Source organism: Heteronotia binoei, chromosome 2 (assembly GCF_032191835.1).
Source record: "Heteronotia binoei isolate CCM8104 ecotype False Entrance Well chromosome 2, APGP_CSIRO_Hbin_v1, whole genome shotgun sequence".
Taxonomy (NCBI): Eukaryota; Metazoa; Chordata; class Lepidosauria; order Squamata; family Gekkonidae; genus Heteronotia; species Heteronotia binoei.
In genome coordinates this window covers 19,829,002-19,844,464 of record NC_083224.1, presented here as the reverse complement: position 1 = coordinate 19,844,464, position 15,463 = coordinate 19,829,002, and the positions used below count along the sequence as shown (strand labels likewise).

Genomic DNA, 15,463 nt, shown 5'->3' with positions numbered 1-15,463 from the left:
TTGCCTGGCCACTGTGTGAGACAGGATGCTGGACCAGATGGGCCACTGATCTGATCTAACAGGGCTCTCCTTATGTTCTGATGAAGTGTCCTTTCCAGGGGTAGAATTCTAGCAGGAGCCCCTTTGCATATTAGGCCATGCCTCCATGATGCAGCCAATCTTCCAAGAGCTTACAAAAAAGAGCTCTTGGAGGATTGGCTACATCAGGGGTGCATGGCCTAATATGCAAAGGAGCTCCTGCTAGAATTCCACTCCTGGTCCTTTCTAAACCATCACTGACCATTTATGATGTTATCCTTCTGAATGCCCAGTTCTGGAGAATTTTCATTACGGTACGGTTTTGGGTTTCACTGGACTTGAGCATAGGATTGCAAACTCTGGTTTGGGAAATTCTGGCAGATTTGGGGGTGGAGCTTGGGGAAGGTGGGACTTGAAGAGGGGAGGAGCCTCAGTGGGCTAGAATGTCATAGAGTTCACCCTGCAAAGTTATTATTTCCTCAAGGGGAACTGATCTCTCTAGTCTCTAGTCTGGAGATCAGTGGTAATTCTGGAAGATCTCCGGACTTCACCTAACTGTAGATGTTAGAACCCACTGTAGCCTGCCACTCTAGATGGTGACCCTATGTTTCCTCCTCTCCCTCTCCCTAGTATCCTTTGGTAGAACAAAATATGTTGTAGAAAAAGAAGAAGATATTGGATTTATATCCCGCCCTCCACTCCGAAGAGTCTCAGAGCGGCTCACAATCTCCTTTACCATCCTCCCCCACAACAGACATCCTGTGAGGTGGGTGGGGCTGGAGAGGGCTCTCACAGCAGCTGCCCTTTCAAGGACAGAGAGCGGCCTACAATCTCCTTTCCCTTCCTCCCCCACAACAGACACCCTGTGAGGTGGGTGGGGCTGGAGAGGGCTCTCACAGCAGCCGTCCTTTCAAGGACAACCTCTGCCAGAGCTATGGCTGACCCAAGGCCATTCCAGCAGCTGCAAGTGGAGGAGTGGGGAATCAAACCCGGTTCTCCCAGATAAGAGTCCACACACTTAACCACTACACCAAACTGGCTCCCCAGAATTGGGGTCTGAGTTTCCCTGACCCTGGAAATGGCAGCTAATGAAATTCAAAATGGAAAACTCCAAGTCTGATGTCCAACAATTTATGAATCTGTATTATAGGGTGAGAGAACAGGAGACCCAAGGATACTGTTTTGACAGTAAGCCCTCATCCTCTACAATGCCAAGTTCCTCCCTTTGACTGAGCAGATTCAAACCTGTTTGTTCCACAAGAAAAATATCCATGGCATTTCTATTAAATTCATTTACACAACATAGCTCTCGTACACGTGCATGTACTACGAATGGTTCCTTATAATATAAAGGGAGTGGGGAGGGGGATGACAATCTAGTCTGAACAATTGCCAACAGCAATTTCTAGTTCAATTTGCCTCACTCTGGGAAATTAGTTGAACAATTTGTTTTGTGTAAGCAGCACTTGACATTTCTTTTTTTTTTCCTCTCCCAAATTTTGAACTTCATTCCGTTATGCAGCCGATTAGAAGATCTGTGACGATGCAAAATAAAATAGCAAAAGATCTGTGGTGCATTACCAGGTTTACCAACTCTGAGCTAACCTAAATGCCCACTGATTGAAAGGTAAATAGCTAAAATCAACTGGATTCAAAAGGCTTCAAAATGGATAGATGGGAAAGCTGAATATTCAAGATTTGGTTGGTCAGATATTGCTTTTCTGGATTTTGTCCAATGGAAAAAGGTGACCATTACAGAGGACACCAAAACGGAATCAGATCAGACGTCTTGATCAGAATTTATGTCTGAAATGCACAAGATAATCTGAATTTACAATAATTTCTGAGTTCTTCCACAGAGTAGCAGGTTGGCTCGTCCTTGTGCAACCTTCAGTAATTCCAGCCATCCTATCAAATCTGTCCACCCATGACTCCACCCCTTTAGTCCCCTACCTCAAGCCAACTATAGGCTGCCCAGCACTTACATCTATGCCATCCTTGCCAGATGGTCCGGGGGGGCCTTGCGGTCCGACAGGGCCTCGTAATCCTGGCCTCTGAGAAGTGAAGGAGAAAAAAAAATGAGTCTTTGCATCACAGATATACATCCAAAAGTTCAGGTACAAGAACGGGATTATAAATCCCTACACAAGACACCAATGGAACTCTAAAACTATAGGGTGGTACTTGAGGAACCAAATAGAGTGATATTCAGACTCTGCACCAAAACTCTTATAGTACCCAGATTCTCTTCAAGTTTTTTAGTGTTCTTGAAGCTGCTCCTACAAAAGAACTCATTTTGGAAACTGACTCTATGCCTTAGAATATTTCCCCCCACAAAGATGCCTTCCCCAATCCACAGCGTTTAGTAATCCCCTTTGTTATTTTTACCTCAGAAATGTGGACAACCCATATCTACATAACCACCCAAGCAACAAACATTAGTTACATTTACATTGTTATCCTTCCTCCAAACACCTCAGGGTGGCATATGCTGTGTTATCCCTTTTTGTTCCATTATATTTACTTTTTTTAAATTAGCGTTAGCTTAGGCTGACAGACAGCTACTAACCTGGGCCACCCAGTAAGCTTCATGACAGAATACTGATTTGAGCAATCCTAATCAAAGTTAGACCCATTCACTTTGGGTGACCATGTCCCCCCCACCTCCGGCCATCAGTGGGGGACAGGAGGGTAGGGTGGCCAGCTTAGTTTTGGGGAACTCCTGATTTGGGGATGAAGTCTGGGGAGGATAGGGACGTCAGTGATACAACGCCTTAGAGTCCACCCTCCAAAGCATCCATTTTCTCCAGGAAAACTATCTCGGTAGTCTAATTAGCTGTAATTCCATGGGATCTCCAGGTGAAACCCTGTTTAGGATTGCGCCATTGGTCTCCTTGGCTTAAGTCTACCATGCTAACCACTCTTCTGTGCTGACGGTCAAGGATTTTCTTGGTGCCTATCACATATCTCTAGGTTATCACTCCCTCTCCCTTTCATTTACTCCGAAATTTCTACTTAATAGCTCCAGGTTCTTTTCAAACCACTCCAGCTCCCTCAAAAATCAAGATACCCACACTTACCTAGAACAAAACATTATCGAATGTAGGAGGAAAAACTCAAATGGTTTAGCAATCTCGAAGTCAAATCATTTTAATGGCAATTTTTAATCTGTCCCCGGATCGCGCTTGGTTTTCATGTCTCTGACCCCTCATAACCTCCTCTGAATGGTGCAGTTGTTGAGGGGGACTGCTAAAAATACAACGATGTATAAATGCTTTTCTTTATGAGACCTGGTGGTAGGAGAAAGAGGTCTTTCCTGCGGGTAGGGTGAACACAGAATCCTACACAAACGGAGCTGCTCTGTGAATGTGCCCAGTGTCTGAGCTTTCTCAAAGAAAAAAAAAGGCAGTAAATGTTTCTCAATGTGGGGTGGGGGGGAAAGCCCTTGAGAGTAACTTGCAACCAGACTTGAAGCACAAACGTTCCATTGTACAGCCAGGGTTGCTCATGGAAGATGAGAGACGACTTCAGACTCCTGCGTCTGCCTGAAGAAAGTGCCTTAATTTTTTCCCCAAAAGCAATAATTGCAAATGTTCCCTCCATTATCTAGTCATTAATACCCTTCTGGGGGTGCTTGTTAAGAAGAAACTGATGTTCGCTGCATAAAAGGCTTCACCATAAAGGCTCTTTTCTTTTTAACGTGACTTCAAAATAGACCAACTGCAGCAGAAGAAAGGGGGGGGGGAATCAAACACACCTCTGGAGAGTAGGGGAACTGAGAACACTGGAGGTTTTGTTCGGTGAGAAACTGAATGCTTTTATATGAAGCATTTTCTCTTTCAAGTCAACTTTTTCTCCTCTCTCACATTCCTATTCTACAGGAAACCAAATTTGGAAGAAAATAAAAGCTTGTAAGAAAATAAGTTCGAGGCTGTTGTTTTGGATGCGGGGTGTGAATCCAGCGCCAATTAAAACACAAAAGGAATAGAACCACTCATCTACGATTACTGCTGTGTCGATCCATATCCAGAATCCGTAAAAACATTCTTGGTATGGTCATCCCATTTATCAGAATGCAATTAAAGGAAGGCTCTCTAACCCTGATCCTTTGATTAACTGAGCAGACAACAAGGAAGTGATTAATATAGACCCCTCTCTACTTAAATCACTAGCGAACCCATTGATTTCTTGCTCATTATTTACTCAGTTCTTGGACACAGATATACAAAGAAGTGAAACTTAAAAAAAAAAATTCAAGAAGATGGAGCTAGTGTAAGCTGTCAGATGTACGCCTTTTTTTTGGGGGGGGGGGGGGAAGCCAAAAGGGTAAAAAAAATTCCTTACCTGGGCAGAGGAAAAAGCTAACATTTGAAAGAGAAAGAGTAATCCAAAACTTGAGAATCCAGCCATCGTCTCCACCATCAAATTCTCCTCAGCTTAGCAGGAAAGCCAAAAAGGCTCACCTCTCTTCCCTTTCCCCTCCTCCCGGGGCCAACAAGCCACTTTCCACTTTTCAAGCCTCCTCTCCGAAAGGAGTACCCTCCACCTCCAGAGAAACCTGCATCTCCTGGTTCGGAGGGGAGAGAGGCCCACTGGCAGGAAGGCACAAGGGGCTGAACTGGGGACTGAGACACAGCCCAGGTTACCAACAGGGGAGGGGAGGGAGGAAGGAGGGCTGGACCAGTTCTCTGCCTTGTTACAGTTAGCCGCTCAAATCCAGAGCCTGCTGTGCTGCAGTCAAAGGAGATCAAGGAAGGGGCCCATGCAGAGAGAAACAGTTAATAAGAACGTAAGAGAAGCCATGTTGGATCAGGCCAATGGCCCATCCAGTCCAACACTCTGTGTCACACAGTGGCCAAAAAAGAAAGGAGGTTCACAAGTGGGGCTAGAAGCCCTTCCACTTTGCTCCCCAAGCACCAAGAATCCAGAGCATCATTGCCCCAGACAGTTCCAATAATATGCTGTGGCTAATAGCCGCTGATGGACCTCTGCTCCATATTTTTATACAAACCCCTCTTGAAGCTGGCTATGCTTGTAGCCGCCACCACCTCTTGCGGCAGTGAATTCCACATGTTAATCACCCTTTGGGTGAAGAAGTACTTCCTTTTATCCGTTCTAACCCTACAGCTCAGCAATTCAGTTCCTTGAATTATGTCCCGCTCAAGTAGCAATCTTTATTGGAGTTTTCCATGTAGAAAACGTTAATATTCCTCACTCAGTTTGGTGTAGTGGTTAAGTGCACGGACTCTTATCTGGAAGAACTGGGTTTGATTCCCCACTCCTTCACATGCACCTGCTGATGTGACCTTGAGTGTCAGTCACAAGTTCTCACAGAGCTGTTAAGAACATAAGAGAAGCCATGTTGGATCAGACCAATGGCCCATCCAGTCCAACACTTTGTGTCACACAGTGGCCAAAAAACCAGGCACAATCAGGAGATCCATCAGTGGGGCCAGGACACTAGAAGCCCTCCCACTGTTGCCCTTCCCCCAAGCACCAAGATACAATTCCTCTCAAGAGCAGTTTCTGTCAGAGCTCTCTCAGCTCCACCTACCTCACAGGCAGTGTTTTCTCCAAGCTGAGAAGAAGAAGAAGATGATATTGGATTTCTATCCCGCCCTCCACTCCGAAGAGTCTCAGAGCGGCTCACAATCTTCTTTACCTTCCTCCCCCACAACAGACACCCTGTGAGGTGGGTGGGGCTGGAGAGGGCTCTCCCAGCAGCTTCCCTTTCAAGGACAGAGAGCGGCCTACAATCTCCTTTACCTTCCTCCCCCACAACAGACACCCTGTGAGGTGGGTGGGGGCTGGAGAGGGCTCTCACAGCAGCTGCCCTTTCAAGGACAACCTCTGCCAGAGCTATGGCGGACCCAAGGCCATGCTAGCAGGTGCAAGTGGAGGAGTGGGGAATCAAACCCAGTTCTCCCAGATAAGAGTCCGCACACTTAACCATTACACCAAACTGAGTTAGTGTGAGCTAGCTCACAGATTTTTAGCCTCCAGCTCACACATTCTTGTTTTAGCTCAGGAAAAATGCCCCCAAAGCACAATAATATATGCCGTAGCTCACAACTTTAGTACCAGTAGCTCACAAAGCAGAATTTTTGCTCACAAGACTTTGCGGCTTAGAGGGAACATTGCTCACAGGGTGTCAGTTGTAGGGAGGGGAAGGGAAAGATTGTAAGCCGCTGAGACTCCTTTGGCTAGTGAAGGGAGAGGTATAAATCCAATCTTCTCCTCCTCCCTCTTTCTGTGTTAAATGCCATCAAGTCACCTCCAACTAATGGTGACCCTACAAATTCATACCCTCAAAAAGTCTTGTCATTAACAGTCTTGCAAACTGAGGGCCGTGGCTTCCTTGACTGAGTCCATCCATCTCCTGTTGGGTCTTCCTCTTTTCTTGCTGCCTTCAGCTTTTCCTGGCCTTATTTTCTTTACCTGTCTTCTCATAATGTGACCAAAGTATGATAGAAGCCGTGTCGGTTTGAAGCAGAAGAAGATATTGAAGAAGATATTGGATTTATATCCCGCCCTCCACTCCGAAGAGTCTCAGAGCGGCTCACAGTCTCCTTTACCTTCCTCCCCCACAACAGACACCCTGTGAGGTGGGTGGGGCTGGAGAGGGCTCTCACAGCAGCTGCCCTTTCAAGGACAGAGAGCGGCCTACAATCTCCTTTCCCTTCCTCCCCCACAACAGACACCCTGTGAGGTGGGTGGGGCTGGAGAGGGCTCTCACAGCAGCTGCCCTTTCAAGGACAACCTCTGCCAGGGCTATGGCTGACCCAAGGCCATTCCAGCAGGTGGAAGTGGAGGAGTGGGGAATCAAACCCGGTTCTCCCAGATAAGAGTCCGCACACTTAACCACTACACCAAACTTGAAGCAACAGAACAAAGTTTGAGTTCAGTGGCATCTTTAAGACCAACGGAGTCTAAGTCTGGGTATAAGCTTTTGTGTACACGCACACTTCTTCACACAAAAGTTTATACACAGAATTAAGAAGACTGCAGATTTATACCCCACCCTTCTCTCTGAATCAGTCTCAGAGCGGCTCACAATCTCCTTGATCTTCCTCCCCCGCAACAGACACCCTGTGAGGTGGGTGGGGCTGAGAGGGCTCTCACAGCAGCTGCCCTTTCAAGGACAACTCCTACAAGAGCTATGGCTGACCCAAGGCCATTCCAGCAGGTGCAAGTGGAGGAGTGGGGAATCAAATCCAGTTCTCCCAGATAAGAACCTGCACACTTAACCACTACACCAAACTGGCTCTCAACTTTGTTGGTCATCTTAAAGGTGCCACTGGACTCCAACTTAGTTCTACAGACTCAGTTTAGTCATTTTAACTTCTAGGGAGTGTTCAGTCACTATCTGATCTGGAACCCACTGATTTGTCTTTTTGGTGGTCCATAGTATCCATAAAACTCTCTTCTTGGTGCTTGAGGGGGCAAGAGTGAGAGGGCTTCTGGAGTTCTGGCCCTGCTGGTGGACCACCTGAAGACACTTGGGTTTGGCCACTGTGTGGCTTCTCTTATATTCTTATCCAGAGATTCCGGGAAATCTCCAGGCCCCGCCCAGAAGTTCTCAAGAACTGCTAATGCCATAATGAGAAATTGATTAATGTGCATACATTGTTCTTGAGCATTGGTTCCAGATTTTTGAAGTATTTTGGTCAGAGGAAGTTGGCATTGAAACACGTAATTCTACCTAGGAAACGTGTTATCGATTATATTGCACTTCAGTTACCCAGTCTTCACTACATTGCAGCATTGTTGTTCTGAGAGTTCCTTGCACAATAACGTCACTTTTCTACAGAGAGGTCTGCGCGTCAACATTAATACTCTCCAATTTGAAACGGTTCATCTTGGTGGACTCTTAGTGACTCATGCCTTGTACTGTTGAAATTTGTTGTACTATGTCTTTATAAGTAATATAAGTTTGTATTTTTGGTTTAGTGCTTCAAATGTACAATACAGTTTGAGATTTAGTCATGAATTTATTTTCTGCATTATGCCTGTGTAATTTTCTGAAATCTTAAGGAATACTTTGAGTGATATTGATCAATTTTAGAACATGGGCATCTCCAGGCTTTCCACCCAGAAGCTGGCAACCTTACTAATAGGGAATGTTGGAGACAGTAGCTTAATAGTAACCCCTGAATCAGAGCAATTCCACATAGGATTGTGCTGAGAGCCATTGGCACAAGTCCTCAAATACAGCAGCATTTAACTGCTGACTTTCAAGTGTCGTTTGATGCACAAAGTCATCAGACATACCATTGAAATGTAGACTTTTCAGTGCTGTTTGAGGACAGAGAAAATTTCTCTGGGTTTGAGCTACCTCTATCTCTAGTAAGAGGCTGTATACAGAAAGGTAGGTGAGCCCAAACAATGCAGCTAATGCCTTGCGGTTACTTATTATGTTGGCCTTCCAAATAATGAGAACAGCACATTAGTCCATCTTCCTAATGGAGCTTGAAATGAACATTTTGGCTTGCCGCCCTGGGATCCAGACATGGGCATTTTTCTTGAGAAGTTCTTCTTGCACTGGTGATTGTAATTTGCAAACTTAAATGGACACATCCTATCAGTGGAGTATCTCAAAGATTCCACTGCAAAAACATTTACCCCCAAGCTCCCTCAATGACTTCAGGGAACCAATTCACATACAAAACAAAGCAGGAAGGTACCCCCAAGGGTCATCTAGTCCAGCCCTTGGCACAATGAAGAAAATTCACAGCTACTTCCTCCCCCCACTCTCCTAATGACCCCAGCTGTATGACAGAGGAAGCTGATATAGTAATATACAGGCTTCGGTATAAACATGGCAAAACTGAAAAATCTACCGAGGAAAGGAAAGGAAAAGTCCCCTGTGCAAGCACCAATTGTTTCCGACTCTGGGGTGACGTTGGTTTCACGACAGACTTTTTACGGGGTGGTTTGCCATTGCCTTCCCCAGTCATTTACATTTTCTCCCCAGCAAGCTGGGTACGCATTTTACTGACCTCGGAAGGATGGAAGGCAGAGTCAACCTCGAGTCGGCTACCTGAAAACCCAGCTTCCGCCGGGGATTGAGCACAGGTCGTGAGCAGAGCTTAGGACTGCAGTACTGCATCTTTAAACAAAGCAATATACACTTTACTATATATATAATCCATTAGAATACCAAGACATTCACACACACTACTGTATTCAAAAACAGAACTTTACAAGTACATTCACCAGGGGTAGAATTCTAGCAGGAGCTCCTTTGCATATTAGGCCACACCCCTGATGTAGCCAATCCTCCAGAAGCTTACAAGGCTCTTTTTTGTAAGCTCTTGGAGGATTGGCTACATCGGGGGGGGGGGTGGCCTAATATGCAAAGAAGCTTCTGCCAGAATTCCACCCCCGACATTCACACACACTATGTTCAAAAATGAGTTTTACAGCCATACAATTGCATGCACTTTCAATAATACATTCACAACAGCCACTTCTCTAGGATTCTGTCTCTTTAAACATTCAAGTGTTGCTCCAGAGCGCTAAGTATAAGCTTCTTCCCTGCTGTGTATCAAATTCATGGGGGGGAAAACAACTGAAGAGAGGAGAACTCGTCCTTTCTGGAACTCAGAAATAGTTTCAAATGTCTTCTTCTGCTCAGTCCCTCATTAATGCGAAAATTCTTCTCAGGGTGTCTGTTGTGGAGGGAGAAGACATGGGAGATTGTAAGCTGCTCTGAGTCTCTGATTCAGAGAGAAGGGCGGGGTACAAATCTGCAATTCTTTTTCTTTTCCACAAAAAAAATATTTTCCACTCTCGGATCAACACATTGCCTTCAAGGAATCTGCACGGGGGTCTTGGCACATGTTGCCTCCAATTTTTGCACACAGCAGTTATTTTGAATACAGTGTGTGTGAATGTTTTAGTATTCTAATGAATTATATGTATAATATTTCAAGGTGTATATTGCTTTGTACTTTGGTAGATTTTTCAGTGTGCCAGAGGAAGAAAAAGATATTGGATTTATATCCCGCCCTATATTTGTGAGTCTCAGAGTGGTCACAATCTCCTCTACCCCGCCCCCCACACACATACAACAGACACCCTGTGAGGTGGGTGGGGCTGAGAGAGCTCTCCCAGAAGCTGCCTTTTCAAGGACAACCTCTGTCAGAGCTATGGCTGACCCAAGGCCATTCCAGCAGCTGCAAGCGGAGGAGTGGGGGATCAAACCCGCTTCTCCCAGATAAGAGTCTGCGCATTTAATCACACCACCAAACTGGCTCTCAAGGCCAGACAAAACAAAACCTCCAGGATCCCTGGACCAGTCTGGCCTGAAGGAAAATTCCTTGCTGTCCCCAAAGAGGGATCAGCCTTAGCCTGGGCATATAAGAAAGCGCCATGAAAACCCAGCACTGGCTCATCCCTTCCTATCTCCCTCTCACAATCTGCCGAAGTTCATAGTGAGAAGTAGAGGAGTCCGATTTCATACCCTGCTTTTTCTTCAGAGCCCCATGGCGCAGAGCGTTAAAGCTGCAGTCCTAACCTTTGCTCATGACCTGAGTTCGATCCCCAGAGGAAGCTGGGTTTTCAGGTAGCCGGCTCGAGGTTAGCCTTCCATCCTTCCAAGGTTGGTAAAATGAGTACTCAGCTTGCTGGGGAGAAAATGTAGATGACTGGGGAAGGCAATGGCAAACCACCCCGTAAAAAAAAAGGTTTGCCCTAAAAACGTGAAAGCAACGTCACCCCAGAGTTGGAAACGACTGGTGCTTGCACAGGAGACCTTTCCTTCCTTTTTCTACCATAAGGAGCCTCAGTCTTCCTTTCCCCACAATAGGCACCTCGGGAGGTAGGTAAGGCTGAGAGACTTGAGACTCCTGTGACAGGCTCAAGGTCACCCAGCTGGCTTTATATGAAGCAAGGCTTTTTTTGTAGCAGGAACTCCTTTGCATATTAGGCCACACACCCCTGATGTAGTCAGTCCTCCAAGAGTTTACAGCAGGCCATGTAAGCTCTTGGAGGATTGGCTACACATGGCAACATACACAAACCGACAGTGCTCAGAACTTGTGGGAGAATGAATACGTCCTTCAGAGGTGCAGCTACAGGGAGATGTATCCCAGGAGTGCCAAACCCAGTAGCCAAGGTTCTTTAGCTTGGAGAAGCACTGACTGAGGAGTGACACAAGGGAGGTTTATGAGATTATGCATGGATAGAGAAGGCAGAGAAATAAGTCCTTTTCTCCCTTTCTCACTGCACAAGAACCCGTGGGTACTCAATGAAATTGCTGAGCAGTCAGGTTAGAACGGATAAAAGGAAGTACTTCTTCACCCAAAGGGCAATTAACACATGGAATTCACTGCCACAGGAGGTGGTGGCGGCTACAAGCATAGCCAGCTTCAAGAGGGGATTGGGATAAACACATGAAGCAGAGGTCCCTCAGTGGCTATTAGCCACAGTGTATTGTTGAAACTCTCCGTCTGGGGCAGTGATGCTTTGTATTCTTGGTGTTTGGGGGAGAGTTTTTAGTGTCCTGGCCCCACTGATGGACCTCCTGATGGTGCCTGGCTTTTTTAGCCACTGTGTGACACAGAGCGTTGGACTGGATGGGCCACTGGCCTGATCCAACAGGGCTTCTCTTATGTTCTTATGTGACACAGAGCGTTGGACTGGATGGGCCATTGGCCTGATCCAACATGGCTTCTCTTATGTTCTTAACACTTATCCTGACTACATGGAGAGCGTCTTTTATTGAAGACAGCAGCAGAGCTGACATTGAGAATTTAGCTCTGCAAGGACTTGGGATTGACCCAAGGTCACCCAGCTGGCTGCATGAGGAGTGGGGAATCAAACCCAGTTCTTCCAGATTAGAGTCTGCCGCTCTTAACTACTATACCAGATTGGTTCTTTGAAGTATACATGCTAAGATTTTGAAAAAGACAACCAAACATTTATATCCTGCCCTTCTCTCTGAATCAGTCTCTGAGCGGTTTACATTCTCCTTTACCTTCCCCCCCCCACCGCACCAGACACCCTGTGAGGTAGGTGGGGCTGAGAGAGCTTTCAGACACCCTGTGAGGTAGGTGGGGCTGAGAGAGCTTTCGTAGAAGCTGCCCTTTCAAGGACAACATCTGTGAGAGCGATGGCTGACCCAAGCCAATCCAGCAGCTGCTAGTGGAGGAGTGGGGGATCAAATCCAATTCTCCCAGATAAGAGTCCGTGTACTCTGGGGTGAAATTCCAGCAGGAGTCTCCTTTGCATATTAGGCCACACACTCCTGATGTAGCCAATCCTCCAAGAGCTTACGAAAAAGAGCCTTGTAAGCTCCAGGAGGATTGGCTAAATCAGGAGGGTGTGGCCTAATATGCAAAGGAGGCACCTGCTAGAATTCCACCCCTGCGTGCACTTAACCACTATGCCAGCCTGGCTGGGACCTGAGCTGCTGAGTCACTTCCTCTGAAGACCATTTTGTACAGCTCAAAGCCGAAGAAAGGAAGCCAGAAGCAACTTTGCATCCAAAAAGTTATTTATTAAAATGTTAATTTAACAATAAATTGCTTCAGATAAGCTATTAACATTGAAAAAGTCAGCCGAGAAAGGGACTGAAGTTGTCAAAACGTCTATTTAATTCACTACCCTCCCTCCCAAACTCATCTTTTTTCAACCCGAGATGCTTGAAATCGTTAGCAACGAATGCAGGATGAGGAGAAAAAAAAATATTTTCAGTGCCTCTAGTGAACGTTGCGTCCAACTTAGGTCAGAAAATAACCACCCTGAAAAGGTTTTCCCCCACCCCTGCTCAGGATAACCCACTTTGGTACTTTATAAAACAGGCATACAAATAAAACAACTCAACCAGGAAAACACATATATAGAAGACACACACACATACACACCACAGGCAGTGTGAACTGGAGTCGTTCTGTGCTTGTGTGAATTTCACAACCAGTCACCTGCCTTCAGAGTTAGTTGTTTTTATCTGGGTTCCCTTTCTGCTTCTGGTTTTGCTAGGGAAGCGGCGCTGTCTATACCTTTTTTTGTTCCATCAAGATAGACTGCCTCCTCGGCCTTTCCTTTTCTTCCTGCCTTTTCCTGTCCTGGACTACCCTCTTCCTGTCTTCCTTTCATCCTGGCCTCTTCCTGTCCTGGACCACATTCTTCCCGCCTTCCTTTAATCCCCACCTCTTCCTGTCCTGGACCACCTTCCCGCCTTCCTTTAATCCCCGCCTCTTTCTGTCCTGGACCACCTTCCCGCCTTCCTTTAATCCCCGCCTTTTCCTGTCCTGGACCACCTTCCCGCCTTCCTTTAATCCCCGCCTCTTCCTGTCCTGGACCACCTTCCCGCCTTCCTTTAATCCCCGCCTCTTCCTGTCCTGGACCATCTTCTTCCTGCCTTCCTTTCATCCCCGCCTCTTCCTGTCCTGGACCATCTTCTTCCCGCTTGCCTTTCATCCCTGTCTCTTCCTGTCCTAAACCACCTTCTTCCTGCTTTGTTAGCAGAGCTGAACAGGACTGGGATTCTTTGCCCTCTGTTGTGGAGGTAGCTATGCGCTTCTTAGATGTATCTGGCTCAGAATCCCCAGAGGAAAGGCCCAAATCAGCAGCGCTAGTTTCAGAGTTCACCAAAACATCCACCCCTCTTGCAGTCCTGCAATCATTTTGCACTTCTGAGGGCACGCTGTTGCTTATTTGAGGGCAGACCTCAGCTGTTTCCTCAGGACTGGGGACTTTGAAACCCAGTATTTGGCTTTTGAAGGGAGTGGCTTCAGCTTCCAGCTTTGCGGCCGTTTCCACGCTCCTCTCGCCGAGCACCATCTCATCGACTTTCCGCCTTTTCACCACAGTGCTGACCGTGTCAGCTTCTTTCAAATCTGGACCAACACTGCTGTCTCCTTCTAGTATGGACGGTTTCAACTTCTCCGCGAGCAGAAGACTCTCTTGGCCTTCCTGGTCAATCACCACCTCTTCTAGGTTGGAAGAGATCTTCTCGATGTCAGTGGGCGATCTCGATAACCTGGCACTTTCTCCTCTGTGCTTGCTCGCCTCAAACTTCCTCTTCTTGGATTCCTTGAGGCATTCGCTGTCTGTTCTGCCACCTCCAAAATCACCGGCAGGGGGATCCTTCCCGTCTAGTTTCAGTTTACCACCTGGAGAACCTGCTTTCATATCTTCCCCTTTAGCCTCGGCATTAGCTCCTGACCTGGCATTAGCTCCCTCTGTCTTTTCTGAATTCTTATGTTTGCTTGCAGCCTGTGTTCCTGCAGCGTCCCCACCAGAATTAGGCTGTCCCTTCACATTATCCTTTGCTCTACCTGCAGCATCCCCAGCCTCGTCTGTCTCATTCGGCAACTGGGATTCATTCTGTTCCACACCTTCCTCCGCTCCGTCCTTTGCCAGCTCTGGCTCTTCCTTCAGGACCGCGTTATTCAGGAGCTCTGGAGATCGAGGCCTGTATTCCAAAAGTTTCTTCCGGGGCCCCCAGACAAACTCGTGCTTCGGCTCGAAGTGCTGCCACGCAAAATGCACCAGCTCCCGCCTCTTCTGCTTACTCCGGACAGTGAACATGAAGTAGTCCAAAGTGCTTCTCATGACCCGCGGGAGCGTCTGGTGAACCAGCGTCTCGGTCAGGAAGAACTTCACAAGGTGTGCCTGATAATGCTCCATCCCCATCTCTCCCAAGCATTTCAAGATCCGAGTGATGCGCAGATTGTTATGGGTATACCTGCAAACAGAGAGAGAGAGAGAGAGAGAGAAAATTAGAGAAATATGATCATGTTGATTTCAAGACCAGCATAAAAGGGAGAGGTAAAGGGATGTCTTTACACCACTGTGGTCATCTTTGGAAGCCCTGCTTCAGGTGCTACCTTGCCTTAGAATAGAAGAAAAGCCATGTTGGATCAGGCCAGTGGCCCATCCAGTCCAACACTCTGTGTCACATAAGAACGTAAGAGAAGCCATGTTGGATCAGGCCAGTGGCCCATCCAGTCCAACACTCTATGTCACATAAGAACATAAGAGAAGCCATGTTGGATCAGGCCAATGGCCCATCCAGTCCAACGCTCTGTGTCACATAAGAACATAAGAGATGCCATATTGGATCAGGTCAATGGCCCATCCAGTCCAACACTCTGTGTCACATAAGAACGTAAGAGAAGCCCTGTTGGATCAGGCCAGTGGCCCATCCAGTCCAACACTCTGTGCCACATAAGAACGTAAGAGAAGCCATGTTGGATCAGGCCAATGGCCCATCCAGTCCAACACTCTGTGTCACACAGTGACCAAATTACCCAGGTGCCATCAGGAGGTTCATCAGTGGGGTCAGGACACTAGAAGTCCCCCACTGTTGTCCTTCCCAAGCACCAAGAATACAGAGCATCACTGCCCCAGACAGAGAGTTCCAACAATACGCTGTGGCTAACAGCCACCGATGGACCTCTGCTCCATATGTTTATCCAACACCCTCTTGAAGCAG

General features: G+C 46.9%; 2 protein-coding genes across 2 annotated transcripts in view; both read right to left on the bottom strand.

Moving 5' to 3' along the window:
• COL9A3 (collagen type IX alpha 3 chain) overlaps positions 1-4,644 on the bottom strand; it is a 97,675-nt gene extending 93,031 nt beyond the window's left edge. The window contains exons 1-2 of the mRNA XM_060232937.1: positions 4,363-4,644; positions 2,004-2,072 (exon numbers count right to left, since the gene is read on the bottom strand). Of these exons, the coding sequence (XP_060088920.1) occupies positions 2,004-2,072; positions 4,363-4,440 (147 nt within the window). The 5' untranslated portion in view covers positions 4,441-4,644. The remainder of the gene's footprint in view (positions 1-2,003; positions 2,073-4,362) is intronic.
• Positions 4,645-12,499: 7,855 nt separating this feature from the next.
• OGFR (opioid growth factor receptor) overlaps positions 12,500-15,463 on the bottom strand; it is a 39,617-nt gene continuing 36,653 nt past the window's right edge. The window contains exons 8-9 of the mRNA XM_060230647.1: positions 13,329-14,713; positions 12,500-13,148 (exon numbers count right to left, since the gene is read on the bottom strand). Of these exons, the coding sequence (XP_060086630.1) occupies positions 12,967-13,148; positions 13,329-14,713 (1,567 nt within the window). The 3' untranslated portion in view covers positions 12,500-12,966. The remainder of the gene's footprint in view (positions 13,149-13,328; positions 14,714-15,463) is intronic.